Source organism: Arvicola amphibius, chromosome 2 (genome assembly GCF_903992535.2).
Source record: "Arvicola amphibius chromosome 2, mArvAmp1.2, whole genome shotgun sequence".
NCBI lineage: Eukaryota > Metazoa > Chordata > Mammalia > Rodentia > Cricetidae > Arvicola > Arvicola amphibius.
In genome coordinates this window covers 101,282,448-101,303,738 of record NC_052048.2, presented here as the reverse complement: position 1 = coordinate 101,303,738, position 21,291 = coordinate 101,282,448, and the positions used below count along the sequence as shown (strand labels likewise).

General features: G+C 49.4%; 1 protein-coding gene across 1 annotated transcript in view; it reads left to right on the top strand.

The window, feature by feature from the left end:
- The window catches only part of Rnf144a (ring finger protein 144A), a 122,730-nt gene extending 101,999 nt beyond the window's left edge, over positions 1–20,731 (top strand). Inside the window, exons 6-9 of the mRNA XM_038319206.1 lie at positions 3,434–3,641; positions 5,635–5,782; positions 9,248–9,337; positions 16,584–20,731. Of these exons, the coding sequence (XP_038175134.1) occupies positions 3,434–3,641; positions 5,635–5,782; positions 9,248–9,337; positions 16,584–16,715 (578 nt within the window). The 3' untranslated portion in view covers positions 16,716–20,731. The remainder of the gene's footprint in view (positions 1–3,433; positions 3,642–5,634; positions 5,783–9,247; positions 9,338–16,583) is intronic.
- The last annotated feature ends 560 nt before the right edge of the window (positions 20,732–21,291 follow it).

Genomic DNA, 21,291 nt, shown 5'->3' with positions numbered 1-21,291 from the left:
TCAGGAGACGCCATGTAGCCACTGCCAGGAACAGATGAGCCAGAACCTTGGTGGTAAGCCACAGCCACATGGCGATACACAGATTAATAGAAATGGGTTAAATTAAGATCTAAGAGCTAGCCAATAAGAAGCTAGAGCTAATAGGCCAAGCAGTGATTTAATTAATATAGTTTCTGTGTGCTTATTTCGGGGCTGAGCAGCTGGGAATGAACAAGCAGACTCCTACAACAGGTCCTGAAGAAACTTTTGTTAATCCCAGTCTCCTGAAGAGAAGTTCTGCAGGATAAGTATGTCTTTGGCAGAGTGAGGTTACAACTGGCTTCTTTTGCTCCCCCAAGAAAGCATGACTTGCTTCATGTTAACATATCTCATGTACATACATGTGCATATATAGTATAATAGCTGCACTATGCTATATAAGACACAGAATGGACAGTAGGTTCTTAATAGACACTGGTGGCAGGAAAGCAGAGAGACGCATCTATACATTCTAAGAGAAGCGAATGAATGCTCTCTGCCCTGAACTTCATTACAGACTGATTCCTGCTTGTATACACAGCTGGAAGGATTGAGCAGTGGGAAGAGCAATGAGCATATTAATAGATTTCTGCTAGGGGTTGGGGCTACGCTGTTGGCCTTACAGCACAAGGAAAATGCTTGCAGTCCTCTCAGAGGCAAATCACTTCCCTTTGCCTGTAGTGAATCTCTCCATGTGGTAATAGGCAGGGCCATATCATGGCCCTGAGTAAAGCAGCCGTAGACTTGAAATTGCTGCCATGGAAACCTTCCTTAGGTCTCCCCTCTATGCCACAGCCGAATGGACTTTTGATAAAATTACAAGGTAGCCTCTCTCACTGCCATCAGAAGTATATAAAGAGAAACCTATCCCAACCCCACCCCCCACACATACACACTGATGTCTGGGGCTTCCAGAGCATAGGAGTGTCAACAGACAGGACATAGGGGTTCCCAGGGTCTGAGACCAGAAGCCTACTCCCAACAGGGTTCAACTAAAACATGATATTAAACAGAAAACCAGAGGCCTGGGTCATGTCACACATTCAGCATGTCCCCCTCTCTCCAGAACTTCATTCAGTAGCTATGCAGATAGAATGTACCATATTGGTCTGAGGCCAGGCCAGCTCCCCCAGCACATGCCCAGAGAGACAGAGACAGAGACAGGACTGGTAGGTGAAGTCGACGTTGTGTGTTGAAGGGGAAGAACTGCTAGCAGAGAGAATCCTGAGGGTTCTTGGACTGTGGGAGCACCTTGGGGATCTTCTCCCAGCATGTGCCTGAGGTCTAGGAGGTTTTAGGGAACTCTCAGAATCCCAAGCCTGCAGGGAAACCCTTCTTCATGTGCTCCAGTTCTGTATCCACATGTTCAGTGGCCATAAACCTTCTTCAGAGAGCAAACATTGACACCCAAGTTGGAGAGTAGCGACGGTTCATTTTCTCCGTGTCAGGGGCATCTCAGAGATTTTACAGTATTGTACTGGAGTCCGATCAGTGTGTGAAACAGATTCTCAGTTCTAGAGTCCGCTGTTGTCACAGGCACTATCTCTGGCCCTCGCTTTCATACCAACAAGTTCCTTTTATGCTTTTGATGAACTTACCTTCATAATAAGGCAAGGAGTCAGCCCGCCACAGCTAGCAGACCAACCCATCTCCTACCCGCCGCTGCTGTAATTTAGGTTTCCTCAGAACCTTCATTTATGGGTGGTAGCCTGCTCTTAACCCCAATAGCAAGCCAAGTCAATGTTACAGAAATCCTCAGATCATATGGTCCTTAGTGACATAAATAATCCCTATACTGCCCTTTACAGAGATTGGTAAGATCATGACGGAGCTGACAGGCTTGCTCCTTCAGCACTGGACAGACTGCCCCCTATTCTTGAGGAACATGGAGCCCTTAGAAGGGCACACACAAGCATATGAGGGCACACACTCTGCTGCTTCTACCTTGTAACTGAATTTTTGTTACTTGTAATTATTTGGCTCACACCTGGAAATTCTATAAGTCCACCACGGTGGGAAAGGCATGGTGGCAGGGATGTGAGGTGACTGGTCTCATGGCCTCTTAGGTCAGGCAGCAGAAAGAAATGAATGCCTGTTCTTAGCTCATTCCAGGACCACAGTGCATGGGCAATGATGCTCCCTACAGTTGAGAATGAGTCTTCCCACTTCAATTGTCCTCATTTAGAAGCCGCCTCACAGACATGCTCAGAGGCTTTTGTGCTCAGTGGTCAAGTCGGCAGCCAGTGCTAATCATTGCAGCCCTCTGCACTCTAGGTCGCCTGGGTGTCCCATTGTAGGGCTCCTGTCTTTGAGTCAGGTGAGCTACAACCGCATCAGGCTACCTGGGGTAGAGCCGGGATGTTTGCCAACAAGCATCCTTTGCTTTGCACATTAGCGAACACCTTTTTGCAAACTTGCTCACCAAAATTCCCCAGGTTGCTTCCTGAGCACAGCCTGACTCCAAAGCTGAGGGTCAGTGGCTCATGCAACCTTAAGATGGCCTTGCGATCAGCTGGCCTGCTGTGGTCCCTGTTGGAAAGTTAGCCTTTTGTTTGCACCTCCCACCACACCTGGTGAGAATGCAAAGTCCCCCAGAGAGGAGGGAAAGTGAGATGCCGGGCTGGGCTCGCTGCGGAAGCCACCTAGGACAAGTTATAAATGCAGGTTTGGGATCAGGATTGTGAAGGAAGAGGAATGCCACCGTATCCTGTTTTTAAAGTAAACTTCCTGACCAGTCCCACTAAGAAAGGCTTTGCAGCAGCTTGGGCTCAATCTGCAGGGAAGGCAAGCTCCTGGTTTTACCCAGGTTTAGACTTGGCAAGAGAATCTGTCTTGAATGTGTGAATCAACTGATTAGAAGACTAATTATGAACCAAATAAGACACCGCGTTGTAGAAGTGCCATAGCGAAAACCGTGGTTTTGTGTGCCAGCTTAGACAGGTAGAAAGGGGACAGACTATGGCAGAGTTCCTTTTCACATTTCAACAGAAATTTGCCAGTGGCTGTGTGCAAACCTGGCACTGGGACTGGGCTGTTTCACCTGACTTCAGGGAATGTGTCCTGGTGGTGGTGGGAACATGGGGTGGAGAGGTGCAGAAAGGGTCTGGTGATGTTGGGGTTCAGAGAAACTAGGCTGGGTGGAAATGTAACGGCACTGGGGGATAAGTTGGAAGCGGCAGGAGCCCTTGGCATGCTGGGTACAAGGGTGTAAAGCTGGGAGTAGCTTGGGTGGGGTTGGATGAACATGGGCGCGGTCAAGGATTAGTCTGTCTGAAGTATGTCTGGCTGGGTCACCTGGATGTCCTCCATTCCGACTGCCTTAGTCGGTGCCCCAGAGGCTCTTTTCCATGCTCACCCTCTCCCGTGCCCGTGGTGTCCTGCATCTGATTTTCGTCTTTCTGTCTCCTTGTGCCAGAGGTGCTCTTTGACCCTTGCCGGACGTGGTGCCCAGCATCCACTTGCCAAGCTGTGTGCCAACTCCAGGACATAGGGATACAGACCCCCCAGCTGGTGCAGTGCAAAGCCTGCGACATGGAATTCTGCTCGGCCTGCAAAGCCCGCTGGCACCCTGGCCAAGGCTGCCCCGAGACCATGCCAATCAACTTCCTTCCTGGGGAAAGCAGGTACCGCTGTGTAGGAGCTGTGATAGAATCAGTGGGCAGGGCACTGCGGCTGGCAGAAGACATAGGCTTCCTTCATGAAAGTACCACCTGAGAGCGAGTGGCTATCAACCACTGGCCTCAGCACAAGGTCCACATCCTGAGTCTCCTTCAGACCCGTGGTTTTGCTTGTGAGAATATTTGCGAGCCCCTGGGAATGTAAAGATGTGTAAGAACCCCCCCTCCTCTCTCCTCCATGCGTGAAAAGATAGATGCACTGTGAGCTACACACCCGGATCAAGTCCTTTGCTACCAGCAATTTTCGCACAGCTACCCTCTGTTGGAAGTGATATGAGATAGGGGTGTAAGAATAGGAACACCGGTCATAGTGAGTGCTGGTTACAAACAAGACCACAGTAGGTCCCCAGGTACAGGATGCTAAGAGCCCCACAACTCTTTAAAATCGAGTCTATTAGAATATGGAAAAACACTACTGAATTTCTTCCCTCTTGCTTCTCCCAGTCAGATAGCCCAGCTGTTTGCCCAGGTGCACTTTGTAAATTAATCGCATGGACCTTAGAATTTAACAGAATGAACCATACAAAATTAATTCTATTAGGGGCATCGCTCCCTAGCAGAGTATATACTGCCATGGAGTTCAGCTGGGCAAAATGGCCATGCTGCTGATGGAGAGACCATCATGACTGCCCGCTCCATAACCAAAGGAGTCCCTTCCCTCCTTGATTTCCTTTATGTTCCCATCTTCAGGAAGATACCCCAGCCATGCCCCAGACTCAGATCCTCTCTTGATTTCCCAGCCCAGCACTGCCGTCTCTCAGTTTGTATGCTGTCTCCGGGCCTACAGGTCCCTCTTGTACCCTGTCCCTTTTCCAGACCCCCCCCCCTTGCTGCCCTTTACACAGGCGCCCCTCCATTCTGTCAGCTCTGTCGCCAGGGTGGGGTGGATGATGGCATCCTCTGCTTTCCTGCTATGGTTTGGATGCATCGACCACCATCCAGGACTTACTCTGTTGTAAGTCACTGTTCTTATGGCTGCTGCTTCTGCCCTCAGGGGCGATGCATGCTTGGCATTTGACCTGGCACACGTCAGGCATTTGATACTAGCAAAGATCACTGAATTTAGATGTAGGGTTATAGAAGCTTCCAGATTCTAGGAAGAAACATGCTTGCTGTGTGGCTTGATTAAAAGTAATCAGCGGAGATTGATTTCCAGGGAGGGCAGAACTAGAAGCAGATGAGGCATCTACTCAGGACAGCAGTCCAGTTGTTTGTCCCTAGTCAGTGAGTGAGTGAGTCCTGCCTCTTAGCAGGAAGAACAGGAATGGAGGACCCAGCCCAGGCATTTTCCTTACCTCAAAACTTCCTTGGGTGCTGAAGATGCACTCAGTCAGTAGACTTCTTGCCTAGCGTGCAAGAAGCCCCATGTTCAGTAACCACCCTGCATATACCAGACATGATGGTGCACGCTTATAATCCTAGCATTCAGGTGGGAGCTGTCACCGAGTATCTTCCTGGATTACTTTCCTAGGCCCTCCAGGAAACAGTAGTGACAAGCAGGCCAGGTAGCTCTTCTAAAGCAAGTGTGTATCTGTGTGTGTATGTTTATGACTTCTTTTTTTCTGACAAGACCAAAGTGCATAAAATGTATTATCCACTCTTTGGGAAATGCACACATTTCTGAAGCTCCAACACCATTCTTCAGGTTTCCCCAGTATAAGTTTCGAGCTATATATTAGGATTTTTTTTTGACAGAAATATAAAGTTAGGTACATGCTGGTGTTCTTTTTGTTTTTGTCTTGTTTTTTACCCTATTTTGTCAGATTCATTCGCCATACTTTGGCTGTTTGTTTCCCAGGGTTTTCGTTTCTTTGTCTTTAGTGCCAAGAGGTTTGGGGCCCCTGCAGTAGAGAGGTGCTCTTAGGTGCTCTCAGCACAGCCCCGCTGCTGGGTCTCTCTTGATCCCCACTGCACGACCCTCACCATGTGTTTCCCACAGCTCTGCCTTCAAGATGGAAGAGGGCGACGCACCCATCAAGCGCTGCCCCAAGTGCAGGGTGTACATCGAGCGGGATGAGGGCTGCGCGCAGATGATGTGTAAGAACTGCAAGCACGCCTTCTGCTGGTACTGCCTGGAGTCTCTGGATGTAAGTACCGGGCAGCCTCCCGTGGCTGCCATGAGCTCTTAGTTCAGGTCCGTGGGAGAGGAAGCTGGAGATGTTTGCCCCGGGGAAGCTGGAGGCCAACCCAGTGGCAGAGAAGTAACACCAGGACACGAGTCTCCTGTGTTTATGGGAATCCAGCTTCCCTGAGGTGAAGCTTGGTTACTGATGCTGGATAAAGAAGCTTAGGGCAGGCTTGGGGTTCAGCTGTATGTTGAAGAGTATTGGGGTCTTTGAAAAACACCGGGGCTGGCAGAGTAATGATCTGTGAGGCAAGAAGGAAGTCTGGTTCAACTTGACTCAGTAGCCAGTGCTGGTTTAAACCTATCAAGTCTAACCCTAGACAGTTTATTTTAGCCATATTTAAGCCCAGTAAGATTTGGGGAAAATGTTTCCTGATATAACACAATCCCGTGTGCATAAAGAAACACAGTTACACTGCAACTCTTCTCCAAGTACATGTCACTTCTTCCAGGGAGATGGGTCCTAGAGATAGGGCTACCTGTATGATCTTAAAGGCCTAGGGGAGAAACTGGGACCATCTTGGTCGTGTAAGTAGCAGGTTATGCAGGTACTTTGCTCCCCACAGAGGAAGAGGTGCTGAATGTCTTCGGGTGTCTTAGGCTAATCCTAAGGACTGGGTGTTGTGACAGCGTACCACAGACTGGGTGACCAACAGCAGGTATCTAGTTCTCCAGTTCAGGGGCTGGAGAACCGGACTATGGCAGCTGACAGATGGGTCTGGTGAAGGCTCCATTCTGGCCCTTGGATGACTGCCTACTCCCTTGGCCATGTTGGGAAGAGCAAGCTCTGGTCTCTCTAAAGACACCAATCCTGTCAGGGACTCCTTCCCCATGACCTCATCTAAATTTAATCACCCCCAAAGGCCCACCTGCAGACACTGCCATACTGAGACTTGGAACCCTGATGAATCCCAGAATTTGGGTGGTAGGAAGCACACTCAGTTAGTGGAACAGTAGGAAAAATGAAAGTACACAGCAGCAAAGCATGCTGGGCGTTGGGGAATTTCTATGCTGCATCTACATAGAAAGGAAACATATATTCCCTGTGCTGTTTGCCAGCCTCAGACAGCAACCATCTGCCTTTGTCTTCTCTGTGTCCAGCCCCTTATGTTCCTGCTGCTGCTATAATGGTTTCTCACTGACTCTTTCTCTGGTTTCCTCTCTGTTGCTACGATAAACGCTTTGATCAAAAGCCATTTACGTTTGTTTGCTTGTTTGTGTGTTGAATTTTACAGGGAAGTAGGGCAGGTGCTGGAAGAATCCACGGGAAAATGCTACTTGCTGCCTCTCCACTCCCAGCCTGGGTAGCCGATGCAGGCTAGGGCTGCCTGCCTAGGGGATGGTGCCGCCCACATTGGGTTACCCTCTTTCACATCAGTCAAGACAGTGCCTCACAGACAGGCCCATGGGCCAATCTGATCTTGACAGACCTCAATCAGAAGTCCCTCCTTGGGTGACGCTAGGCTATGTCAAGTTGACAGATGAAGCTGAGCAGGAGGGCTACTTTCCACGTTGACTTTGGTTTTGGAAGAGTTTGATCACGTATCCTTTAGCAGACTATCAAATCACCTGCTAAGCAGTGTAGTTAGCAACAGGCCAAGTGAACTGAACCGCGCCTTCTGATAGGAGCCTGTTTTTATTTGCTCTGGATGGCAGTGATGGTTAATTTTAGGAGGAAACCATGATGCGCTTAAGGGCGACACAAAATCACCTCTCTTTAAGACCCATCAATCATCATTCTATGGTATCAACTTGACTGAATTTTAAAAAAAAACTTCTAGGATATTAGAGACACACATGTGTGCAGACGTGGGTATGTGGAGTGTAAAGGATGTTCTCAGAGAGGATTAACTGAGAATGGAAGCCCCACCCCCCCACACACTGTCTTTCAAGTGCCAGCATGAGGCATGAGGTTTGGGTTAAAATAGAGGACAAGGGATGAGACAAAACTTAGCAACCTTGGCTGAGGTGTGGCCCTGTCGTTTGCCCATCATTTTCTGCTGCCAGGTAGCCTGACAAGTCAGAAATATGTGAACTCTTCCTGAGGGAAACACACACACACACACACACACACACACACACACACACCATTCCAAATCTGGTACCAGGATTCAGCCTATTTCTTCCCTCATCTTGAGGTTCCTGGGGAAATCCCAACTCCTTGGAACTCAGTATTTTCCAATAGTCTTATACCCAAAGAGTTTTTTGGGTGGCCCAAGTGTCTCTCTTTAGAATATTTCCACCTGTGGAGTGTGGCCTGGGACTCTTCATTGGCAACCCGCTTCCTAGGAGGTTTGGCTCACCAGCTTGGTACCCACTTCCAAGGACGGAGCAGTTAATGCCGTGTGGTGTGGTGTGTGCTTTAGAAAGAGCTTTGGAGCTTTTTAGAGAACCATGAAACAAGATGCTGTCACAGGCAGACTAGGGAAATGAGACCAGTGTGCTTAAACTAGTCTTTGGGCAACGGCATCTACATTAATGTGAGGGCGAGGGCACTTAAGAGTCCCAGAGGAGAGCTCACAGCAGGCAGAAGTGGCCGGATGGAGTTTTAACAGGGGCTCACCTGTCCTGGGAAGGTGAGACAGCTGCAGAACTTCTGTCTCGAGTGGTCGTTGTTTGGAGAGCTGAATCACAAAAGTCAGGCTTTAGGGTCACCCTGCTATGTATTCGCATCCTGAGAGACTTGACCTTAAGTCAGCGAACTCCAGGTTGGAGCCCTTTTCAGCACCAGAGGCAGGATGGCTTCTTTGCTCCCTAGCTATAACAGAGTTGACCCGAGGAGCCAGAAGTTGGTGGGTGGTGGTATCTTAGGTTTCTGTGGTTTTCTTGTCCTTTGGGTCATATTGGATCCTGTGATCATTTGCTCTTTTCTTCAAAGGAAGCTTCCCATTGGTGGCCTTGGTTTAGTGAACAGAGAGTACTGGCCTGTTGGTACTGTCTCCTACCTGTTTCCTGTTGGTGATGGATGGGCAGGGACTCGTGGGTGTGTGGGTAGAGAGGGTGGTTGCCCGACTGCTTCTTGAGTAAAGAGTAATATTGCAAAGGTTTCTGAAAATCTGCCCTGAGGGAGGACTGGCCTGGTGGGAAGCTGGTCTGGTCTTGTTGGATCTGACACAGGCCAGCCCGGAAGAAACTTGATCTTCCTCTTCAGTCACCTGTCGGTTCAAGCTTCAGAAATGTCACTCAGGAGACCCTTCTCTGGCTCAATACTGAGATCTGGTTCCAAGACTCCCTCCATCGAATGAGGCTAACAATTCCCCGACTGCTCTGTGGAAAAGGATGGTGGCCCAGAGGAGCATTACCCGAGTGTCTCCACATTCGCTGGCTGCCACCCTTGCCTGTGTCTACATAATGTGTGTCTAGAACGTAGGACATACCGAGAGCTGGAGTCCCGTGTTCACAGCCAACCTTTCTCTGCCCTTTGCAGGATGACTTCCTTCTGATACATTATGACAAAGGGCCTTGTCGCAACAAGTTGGGCCACTCCCGGGCATCGGTGATCTGGCACCGTACACAGGTAACAGACTGTTTACCTTGAACTTTGAGCTCAAAAAAAACGCGTTTGTGTGTGTGTGTGTGTGTGTGTGTGCGTTAGAATTTCTAGTGATGCTGATGGCCCTCGCACAGTGTTTGAATATGTATACATCGATGTCTATTATCATACCTGTTACTTGCACGAGAGTCCTGACTTTGGCCATGACCAGACCTGCCTGCTGACCATATTGTTACTCTTGGTTCTTAGTGAAGAGCTGTCTCGAGCTGTTCTGAGAGAGGCAAGCAAGTTGCTAGCATAAAAGGATGATGGGGAAGTAAGGGAACACCTCTGCTGTCTGCAGAGCCTGTAAATGGCTCTTGGGTCAGCTGATTCTGCAGTGTTGAATTACACATGGAGGGGGGTTTAGCACCTGTGTGCCAGCCACGTCTGTAAGATGTTCCTCTATGGACCCTGCCTTCTATTAGGTGCAAAGGGCAGAGATGACGAACCAGCAGACTCCCCCCTGACATAAAGCAGCTACAGAGTGAGGGATGGGGAAAGGCTCTAAGATGGCATGGTGGGAAAATTCCTTGTGTGTTAGTGCTACTTCTGAGTGTCAAGGAGTAAGCCTGTGTATATGAGGGGCAGGGCAGAGAAGACGGCGCAAGTGAGCGGCTTGGATTGTGAAGGACAGGGCCATGTGGATTGTGAGACAGGGAGTATGGGGTTAATCTGGGAGATTAGTGAGGCCAATTCTCCAAGGGCTTTGCCAGACCTGGATTTGATTTACACTGAAGTTAGTAACTACAAAGGGTTAGGGAAGTGGGGTTAACTTTACGCCCCAGTTGCCTTGGAAGGGGCTTCTTTACCAGGCATTCCCAGGAGTCTTCCGAGGTCACTGAGTCAGTCCATCTAAAGGCGGCGGGACAGTAACCTAGAGCTGGGAGTGGGTCTAACTGTAACTTCATTTCCTTGCGCTCCTAGCTCTAGGCTGATGGGGATGGAAGCCCGTGAGTGTGAGTGTCTTCAGCGGGGCTGAGGGGATTTCCTAGAAAGTGTTACTTAGGAGTAGGCAGCCAACTGCTGACCAGGCCTGATGCCCCCTACCCTGGTCGTTACAGTGCGTGAGTTGCTGTGGGGTTCTGTGCTTTTTAAACAGCATCATCTCAAGGCATCCATGTGATTGGGCGGCAGAGGTGTCACCCGCAATGGTAGGGTTGTCCTCATTAAGATGAATGACGATGTATGGTGTACTGCGTTTCAGAGACACGCAGGCCATGGGAAAGGGAGCACAGGACATCAGAAATGAGACCGGGATTGAAACAGATGAAAAGCAGTGAGCAAACCAGGGCTCAAGGGAAAGGAAAACCACCCCAGCAGTGACCTGACTGTGTGAAGTAGCAGGGGAAAAGGGCAGACGTGTGTCTGTCCAGGAGGGAGACTGTGTCCCTGGAAGGCTTCTCCCACCCACATACTTTGTTCATTTGCCCACAAGGCTAGGCCCTGTAGCTTTCCGTTTTATCCAAACCCAACACACCATGGAGTGTTCATGGCCCCCAAAGACCCCTTTATTCTCGTTTTTTGCCTGGCTCGGTGGCTTGCCTAGAGAGGCCCTGTTCCTCTGCCAGCCTTCCTGTTCTGAATCCAGTTGCACCTCCCCCGTTTCCTCTCTGGACAGGCTCCCTGCCTTTGCTCTGTCTCCAGAGACTTGTTAATGACACTGAGAGACAGAGGTTTATCATCTGTCATCCATAGCCTTGTGACACTTTTATTGGGTGTTTATAGAGTCTAGACTATGTAGGGACCTGGGGCCACATCGTTCCTTCTGCTTAGGGGCTTGGCCCGAAGTCTCCCATGCTCTCCTGCATCTGCTTAGCCTTGGTCTTCATTACCCATGGATCTCTGTTTCCTGCCCACATCCGGCTCTGAGATTCCACCTATACTCCGTGCAGCTCATTTAGGCCTCAGGTCCAACTTGAATAATGTGACGTCACCTTCTATCCCTCAGGAACAGGCTGTCATTCCATCATTCCTGTTGCTCCCACATCTGCCTTCCCCTATGGACGCTGCATCTGTCTTTCCTCTTGTAAGACGTCAGCCTGTCCTTGATGCATTGTCCGTGTAACCTCAATGCCCCGGTCCTGTTCCCAGAGTAGAGAGATACTTCAAAAACAGTCATCCGATGAAGCAAAGTATGGACCTTTAGTGTGGCTTTGTGACAATGTCCCCATCCTCCTTCCTTCAGCTGCTTCCCGGATGTGTAGTGTGCTGGAGATAGGGTGGTCGTGGTCTTTGTTCTGACTCCTCAGGGTCTGTTCCTGGTGAACCGATAATGAGCTTGTGAGTTCTCACCCAGAGGAGGACTGAACACCTGGGTATGGGCACCGTGATGACCAGAAGCTTGAGCTTCTGGTGAAAAGACAGACAATTCCCAGTGACAGATGTGGTGTCAAATGTGACATGTACACACAGTGGCTGGAGGCGACGTCAGTGCTCTCCAGAGGCCCACACTCTCCTCTGTCCTTTTGGAAACCGGTTCATCAAAGAGATCGCTCTGCTTCCTCTGCCTGGTCTCATGCTTCTCAAGTCCCATCTGCTGCCGTCCTAGCTGGCTGCTGCCCTGGCAGCCACACCTTCCCAGTGCTGATGCTTTGAACAAAATCCAGCAACTGGGCACATTCTAACTGAGCCAGTTCACAGGCTGGAATCTGGAGGTCCTCAGAATATTGCAAGGCAATGTGAGAACGGAAAGCAAGGAGGTAACCTGTTGATAATCCAGGCTGGAACACTGTAACAGAACAGAATGAGGCAGGAGTGTGAGCGGGGGTGGCTTTATAAGACCACATGTGCTGAAGGCTGTAACTTGAAGCAAAGTCACTTTGGAGGAGGAGAAGGCATGGGCCTTGACTCAATTTGGTGAATCAGCATCTCTCTGCATATGGAATGTATCTGATGGTGAAGGGATCAGACGTGACCTGGGAAGGGAGAGGGTGGGCACCATGGCCTAGGCTAAGGCTGACACTGGACACCCACAGGTTTTGGAGCCCCAGGAGAAAATGCTCCACAGGTCTCACTTAAAGATCTCCATATCACACGTACATCATGCCCCCCTACAAAGCAGGCTGGAAGCCTCACAACAGCCTGAGGCCCCCTCCTGCCCCTCTCTTCCACTCACATTCCTTCCATCCATTCCAAAAGCCTACTGCAGTCTTTTCTCTCACACCTAGTTTTTAGAGACAAAGCGTGCTATGTCTTAAGCTGGGGCTTTTGACTTTTATTTGACAGGCTCCCGTAGGTAGGCACAGGCGATGCTCTGTTATCCTGATGGGCATCTCAGCACCCACTGTCCGCTTCTGCACCAACTGATGTCCTGACATTGACCCACCCACTTTGCAAACAGGTCAGGTGACTTCCGTTGCCACAGATGAAGTCACTGCGGAGAACTTTATGAGAGTCGGAGAACTTTATGAGAGTCGGGATTCCAGGAATCTTCTGTCTGTGGCTCGGGGTCTTGTTCAACTCAGACCGTCGTGGCATTTATGGTCAACTTCAAGTCTAGCAAACTGTGACCACAGTGTTTGAGGGTGCTGTCCTCCGTGTATGGTGATTTTGTGGGTTCCTGCTTCCTTACTTTTCTTTGTTATAAAGTTTGGTAGCATCGTTATAGCAGATGTGGGGGCTCTGCTCCTCGGAGACATTGCAGCTAGTTTTATGTCAGTTTTCTGAGCATAAAGCATTGCATGCTACATTTCGCTCAGCCCCCACTGTCAAATGCTCCATTCTAACACAGTTGCCTGGTATGAATGAGAAAAAGTCCCTTATCTCATTAAAGTTTTGCACATGCTTGCACATGCTCATACATGTATGCACACACACAAACAATGCACACATGCATGAACATGCATATGCACATACACATGCTCACATATGCACACACATATCTGTTCTGTCTGGCAAGAACTTCTGCGGAGGTCAATAGGAGCCTAAGGCAGTGGTGTCTGAGCCGGCTCTGGTGCTAACTGTTCAGAAAGCCCTTATGAGCTAGTAACTGAGCCTCAGTTGACGATGATAGATGTGCCCAACATCCAACCTTCTTTTGAGCATTTAGCATAAACCCCACTGCTGGGTAGTGTCTACTGGCTTTGCTCCATCACCATCCCAGACTCAAGCTGAAGTGCAGATGAGCTGGACCCACTTTTTTTCTCCTCACTAGAGCAAAGCTCATCTTAAAGGACACGGGTGTCTGGCAGGTGGGTCCGGTCCAAGCTCCCGTTCCTCTGTGAGCAGCAAAGAGAGACTTTTCCACTCCGGTCTAGTCCAGCCAGGAAGCTCAGCTCAGGCCATTGGGCCAGCCGGTTTTCAACTGTGCATTCCCTTGTGCATGAGAGGCTATGAGCCAGGTTCCTGCCTACCGCCCACCCTTGGGTGAAGGGCTGGGGTTCCTGCAGAGCTGCCTGACACTAGGATGAGCGTCTGAGGCTGGAACAATGTAGACCTTTGGAAAAGCACATTGGGTCATAGATTTCACATCTGTAAAACAAGAACAAGCAGACCTGGATGCAGCGACACGCACCCAAGGTCCCAGGGCAGACTACAGGGGAGTGGAGACAGGGTCTTGCTGGCCACAGTGCAGCCAAATCTGTGAGTTCACGTTTAGGGAGAGAATCTATCTCAAAAAAAAAAGTTGGAGTACTGCTGAGGAAGACACCCAACGTTGGCCAACACACACATGTTCACACACCCACATGATTGTGCACACAGATAAATAAACTTTTAAAAATGAAAATACTGGACTAGACTTTAATCCAGAGATTCAGTGAAACTCTCTCATTGCAGGCCTAGTTTTGCTCCCTCAGTGAAGTCTAAGGACCTTGCTTACCTTTCCATAGCTTTGATTTGGACTTGGTCTTCCCAAGTTTGAATGCAGTTTGGAGTCTCTGGGAAGACCATTGACCACGTGTTATTTCTCTGACATGGTCACAAAGCTTGTGTTCTGATCTAACAGCGTTGGCCTATCAAACTCACGTGGAGGCGTGTTGTCTGGCAGCCCTCAGTGCTTTCCAATGCTAATGTCACCATGTGTGTAGTGACCTCTCGGGAGCCTGGGCCCATCTCTCTATCACCCGCATGCTCCAGGGCCTGACCATTATGTCCTGATGCGTTTATCTAGTTATTCTTTATCAATAAAAGCTCAGGATTCAGATATTGGGGTAAGAACCTGAATGGCCAGAGAAGCGACCAGTCCCCTGTCTCTGTCGTTCCTCTGTAAGGACAGCGTCATTCCTAAGTGCTGAGACATCTCTCCAGCTCCCACGGTCTCCATGTGATTTTCACACGTCACCCGACCTGCTTGGTGTGATCCCGCCTCCAGCATTATGCTTATCCAATGAACTTCCTTGCTGCTTGGTGTGATCCCGCCTCCAGCATTATGCTTATCCAATGAACTTCCTGGCTGAGGCTCAGTGTCTTATTTATCAGTGCACTGTGATGTCTTGTATCACGTGTGATCTTATTTATAAGTGTAGGTGTGCACTGCATGCATGCACTGTGGTGTATGTATATATGTGTGTGCTTTGTTTCCGGGAAATATCTTTCCTTCCTGTTTTTTCCTTCCTGTGTGTTTGATGCTTTACTGTAGAGTGGGCCTTAGAGATTATTTGTTAATTCCGAAGTTGAGAAAACAGACTTGGAGAAGTCATGTATTTATCATCTTGAACACTAGGTGGCAGTCTAACTCCACATTCAGCTTTCAGAAGGCTGAGTGTGGCTGATCTAAGCAAGGCTAGGGAAAAAGACCCCGTTCATTTAAAACAGCCCCACTGGCTGGTGGTGTAGATGTCAGCAGGCCTTCATTCGGGCTTTATACCTAGAGGAGGGGGATAAAAACGAGTTTTCAAAAAATCAAAATATAGCCGGGCAGTGGCAGTGAACAGCTTTAACCCCAGCACTACAGAAGCAGAAACAGGTAGATCTCTGTGAGTTCAAGGCCACTCTAGTCTACAGAGAGAGAGAGAGAATTCCAGGACAGCCAGGACACAGAGAAACCTTGTCTGGAAAAACCAAAACTAAATAAATAAGTGTTAATAATAATAAAAATATTTAACAGTCCATGTTAGGTTTTAAAATCCAGAAAGGCAAGGGTAGCTCAATGTAATGTCCCATGTCCCTGTCATTCTAGTTCCCTCATTTGAAGGGTCTTGTCCTTGCCCTCTTGACACTAAACCTTCTGTACATCTTTGTCCTCTCAGCCATTTCCTGTCCTCTAACAAGGTAGGCCTCTGCTTCTTGGATGGCCTATAACTGGAACTAACCCACTTCCTATATTAGGCTTTAATGAAATCTTCGCCTTTCCATTAGACAGTGTTCTGCTGGAGTGTCGGGTATCTTTGGATTTGTAATAGCTAGCCATCATCTACCAAATAATGATTGCTCGGGGGCGGGGAGAAATCAGTAATTAGCTGAATACATGGAAAAGTGGATGGGGTGGGATTCGTGAAGAGAAAGGAGTACAAGTAGTTGCAGCAATGGTAGGCTGGATAGACAAGGGAAGGGGAGAGGAGTCCATGGCTGATGGTTAAAGATGTAATGGATGAATGACCGTGTAGATGGTGTCTGGATTCACGCGTGGCTCCGTGGATGGGTGGAGGGGATGCTTGACTGTGTAGATGGTGTCTGGATGCACGCGTGGCTCCGTGGAGGGGTGGAGGGGATGCATGACCGTGTAGATGGTGTCTGGATGCACGCGTGGCTCCATGGAGGGGTGGAGGGGATGCATGACCGTGTAGATGGTGTCTGGATGCACGCGTGGCTCCGTGGAGGGGTGGAGGGGATGCATGACTCTGTAGATGGTGTCTGGATGCACGCGTGGCTCCGTGGAGGGGTGGAGGGGATGCATGACTGTGTAGATGGTGTCTGGATGCACGCGTGGCTCCGTGGAGGGGTGGAGGGGATGCATGACTGTGTAGATGGTGTCTGGATGCTCGCGTGGCTCCGTGGAGGGGTGGAGGGGATGCTTGACTGTGTAGATGGTGTCTGGATGCACGCGTGGCTCCGTAGAGGGGTGGAGGGGTGAGTGTGTGAATGAAGGCGCAGATGGATGGGTAGCTGACTGGATGAACACAGAGGATGGATAGCGATGTGGATGGACAGGCTGGAAGTGGGCCTGCGGATGGGGAGATAGACACATGACCGGATGTGTGGATGGAATGGTGGGCAGTGCTCCAGCTTAAACGTCAGCTGTGGGATTACAAACCAGCGCCCTCACCTCTCCTCTCTGCTTCCCTTCTAGGTGGTGGGAATCTTTGCTGGATTTGGGCTCCTGCTCCTAGTGGCCTCCCCTTTCTTGCTCCTGGCCACACCCTTTGTACTTTGCTGCAAGTGTAAGTGCAGTAAAGGTGACGATGACCCGCTGCCCACCTAGAGGACGGTGTGATGCTGGGACAGATTCCTGCCTCGGGACGTGTGGCCCCCTACCCCCCCTACCCCTCCCTCACTAAACATGTTTCTTGCCTTATGTGCCCCATTGAGCTTCAGTGTCCAGCTTCCTGCAGAGATTTCAGGGATGACATCAGCCAGTGGGCAGAGGCCTCGGGTGTGGTCTCCTCCAGGGTGTCGGGGAGGCAAGGCAGACGTGGGTGGGGCGCATCCCACAGGGTTCTTCTGTGTCTGCAGACCTGGCCTGAGGTGGCACCAGCTGCACATCAGGCAGCTTCATCTCCCTGGCCATAGACTGGGAATGTCCCGCAGGAGCTTAGGAGACCCACCCAGACAAAGGGACACCTTGGCTTCAAGATTGCATCGTGTTGTCAGGAGAAGTCTTCAAGACTTAGGACTCTCTTCAGCCAGCACCTGATTATCTGACTTGAGAATAATCTGTTTGTGAACTGTTTTTACTCCTCAAGGCATTTAGTAAAATCCTTTTTAGAAGGCTTCCCCCCCCCTTTCTGTCCACTGAATAGTGAAAATCAACAAGGTGCGTCTAAACCATCCTATGCCTTTTCTGAAATGTGCATTTTATGAAGTTCCAGATTAGTGAGTTTCCTGGCCTGACCACTTCTTCCAGGAGCTACAGAAAGCCTTATGCACACTTTGTGTTTCCTCTCGGAACCCGCTGTCATGACTGTTGGAATGCCGTGAGCTGTGTCCTGTGACCCACACAGGCTCCCTGTTGTTAGGACACACTCAAGGGATCGTCTCCAGCTTAACATCACGCCCCTCCGCCCCTCTCCCCTGTCCTCCAGTGCAGATCACAGGGCCCAGTCCTTCTCCCAGGTGGCAGCAAACACCTTGGAGTGTCTCCAAACCAGGTGTTTTACTCTGAATGCCTCTGCTTCCACTCCTTGCCCCACTTTGCAGGTTGGTGAGGCGACGAGGAGGGTTAGCACCATCCCTCCCTGGGCAACCCTGAGAAGTTGGGTGGGAACGCTCTGAAGTCTTTGCATTGTTCAGATGCTTTAGGTAATTTGAAAAACCATGTGGCTCATAGGACACAGGCCCAACCCTGTGGTGAACCAGTGTCTTCTTGCCAGGAAAAAACAAAACAAAACATATAAAGAAAGAATGGAAGGAAGGAAGGAAGGAAGGAAGGAAGGAAGGAAGGAAGGAAGGAAGGAAAGAAGGACCCTCTGTTTCACTTAATTATTCTGCCATAGGGAGTGAGTTTGCGATTTGGTCCTTCTGGGGGCTGTGTGTTTCCATGTCAACAAGTGTAAGATAGTAAGACCCAGGCACTCTACTGATGGGCTCTGAAAATAGCAGAGAGAGAGTGCTTTCTTTCAGAATTGACTTTCAGAGCCCACCACGCTTCCCAGGAGCAGGGTGGAGGTGTAGAGTTTCACAGGGGACGGTGGTCTAAAGGCTTACCTAGCATCCTACAAAGAAGTAAAGCAAACCCGGAGTCCTGTCACCTCAGCCCTTGTTCTCACCAAGCCCATGGCCTCCTTAGTGACTGTCTGTGTGACTCTGCACTTCCGGGCCAATGTCAAGCCCTAGCAGGCACTGCCAGCCCAGGAGTGACTTCATTTTCTTTCTTAACTGCTGGAGAGTGAGGTGGGACAACCGCTGGCTTCTCTCCCGCTGGTATTGATTTTTTCTTTATTAAGCTAACGTCGTTTAGAAGCTCAGTCCACATCAAAACCACGCTCAGACAGTCATCCTGTAGTTGAAATGGAAAAGTTCACTAGCCAGGTGTGACCTCTGAGACTTTCATTCTGCGTGAAGCCTTGAGCCTCTGTGGTTGGAAGCACAGGAAGCACAGGGCAAGGTGGCCTGGCTCTTCTGGAAAGGACTGACGATTTTATGTGAGTCTGTGGCTGGATTCAAGACCTCAGGCCTGGAATCTGTGTGCAAAACCATCTGGCCACCACCCTTTAAAATGCTTCTCACAAGTGGCAGGCAGCCTGGGCCCTGGTTCCAGGGGTGCACAGGCAGACTTCACAAGACCATGGTCCTTCCCACCCCGCCTTGACCACCACTGTCTGTCTCATTATTTGGTTGCATTCAGCTGTGCAGTGGGAGCAGCGGCCTCCTGGGAGGCTATGTTTCCAGACCGCAGCTCAGGCTCCCTAATCAAAGATGGAGTCACTTTGTATCTGGGAGACGTCTGAAGGTTCACACACCTCTGTGACCCCACTTCAGCCCACAGTGGTCTTCCCACGCACATGACTGGATGCAGGCAGGGGCCATAGGGATGCTGGGGCTGACCAAGTCTGGATAGAGGATCCCTGTCTGCCGTGAGCCTTTGTATCAAGCATACTTGCTCAGTTGGATTTAGTAATAAAAACTAACTCTTCCACTCCCTCTAGAAACACCAGCAAGATCACACTGAAATATATAGACTTGCATTGTTCCCTGTGGGAGTCCTTTTAGTAGAGACTTCCACACCTGTTTATTATGGACACTCAGCTTGAACCATGTGTGATATAAAATGCACGTGGAACAGTGAAGATGCCCCCTCCCCCAGATGCAACTGGTCTTGCTGTAAGTCCCGAGTAGCCTGAAAGGCTCTGTGATCATAGTAACATTTCTGTTGCTCAGTGTGGTTGGTCAGAACTGAAAATGAAGTTCAATGAGACGGACCACTTTCCTGATGGAAGAAGACTGTTCAGTCCTGAGCTTGTGGAAGAAGCTCTTAGTGACAGGATGTGGGATTTAGTGACAGGCTGTGGGACTTAATGACAGGCTATGGGACTTAGGGACAGGCTGTGCGGCTGCCTAGTAGGGCTCCACTGAAGGCCTGCTGGCCTGTGGGTTATCTGAGGCATTGGGTGGCTGACCCTGCCACTGTCTTACTGAGTGTGCTAAACCCTGCCAAGCTCAGCCCTGCAGCCCATGGCTTCACAGACTCCCCAGGGTGATGCCCTCAGAGGCAGTCATGATCGGTGTTCATGGAGGACAGAGAACCAGCTCCTTGTGGGGACAAAGACTTGGATTCCATGAATTATGGCCCACTTTTCCACCTGGGAGTAGCTCAGACTGTGGAACCAACACCTCCCCCACTTTGGTATCTTATCTCGAAGAGAACAAATCCTCTCTATAGCGTATTGTTCCATAAAACAGGTATAAGATCCTGGCCAGGTTACCCACTGAATACAACCCCTGGGGAGGAAGGCTTGTCAGCCTTGAACATCTGACTTAAAGATGAATTTATTTTTTTTCCACTGGACGTAGGAAAGGGAGAGGTTATTTCATGAATTTGAAGTGTTTCCCTTGGTCGCCTTTAAAAGTTAGGGGATTGGAGAGAATGAGGGAGGGTTTATTTTGTGTACTCCCCAGATTCCCATAGAGGAATAAACACACCTGTGATAATATATATGTAAATCACAGTGAAATCTTCAAGGGAAACCACTTTGCATGTATGCAATTTCATGACGGTTTCCTTTAAAAAATAAAAATACCAAAGCTTGTTTCTCCCTCACAATGAACCCAAACCCTTATGAAGTTGAACGAGGTAAAGTGATTATAACTGGCTGTCGCCAAAAACTCAACCAGGAGGGAAGGGCTTATGTTCAAACAATTGCTGATGCCCCATGACAGAGAGTCCACTCTTGGCAATTAAAACCCTACGATCTCTCCAGCCCTCCTGGCTTGTATAATCCTGTCTTCCAAGATCCCAAGGCCCTCCAGTTAGGTGTAGTTGTGTGCCACGTGCCTGACTTTTCTTTGAGACTTTGCTAACTTTGCCTCGAGTGTATTTTAATCTTGTATAAAAACATGCATGTGTCAGTCATGTGCACGTGCACACGTATGCATTCTGTATTTGGTGAGTGGTTATGGTAAGACCAAACAAGCAAGCAAGCAAACAACAAAAAAAAAACTATATATGAGAAAATTGCGTTTGTGGTTTTGAAACGTGAGTACACTTCGTACCACTAACACTGTGATGTGTAAAAGCTGTCTGAATGCCTTTCCATGTTGTGATTTGTACTTGAGAACCCTATGGACACATTGGATTTATAATTTCAATACATATTTTAAATGTATTGCGTCTTACGTCGTCTGTCTCCCCTTTCGAAGGGATTTCTTTTTAAAGATATTTTGGCTGGAATACAGGTGAATTTTTGTATAATCCCGCCTGGCTCCATCTTTTATAACTGCTTTCCTGAAGACTGGGTGCTGAGTACGGTGGGAGGTGGGAGGAAGAGGGGGAGGCAAGGAGGGAGAGAGGGGATCTTGCCACTCGGAACACAGCATCTGTATTCGGAGACTGTTCGTCTCCAAGACAAAATGGAAGCCACTAACAACTTCTTTCGCCCTCATAGACACACCCAGAGGTCTGTTTCCATGGTGAGTCCATGGAGATTGACTAACACACCAGCCCATGAGATCCTGCCTCCCGCAGTCAGGGTGCATCTTTTCCTCTTAACCTGTGGAAATGCCTTCATAGGCACCCTCAAAGGTGTGCTTCCCTAACGACGTAATGTTTCTTCATCCACAAGCTGACAGTGTGGGCTAACGGTTGCAGACTCTATGGAGGAGAGGACGGGAAGCCCAGATGA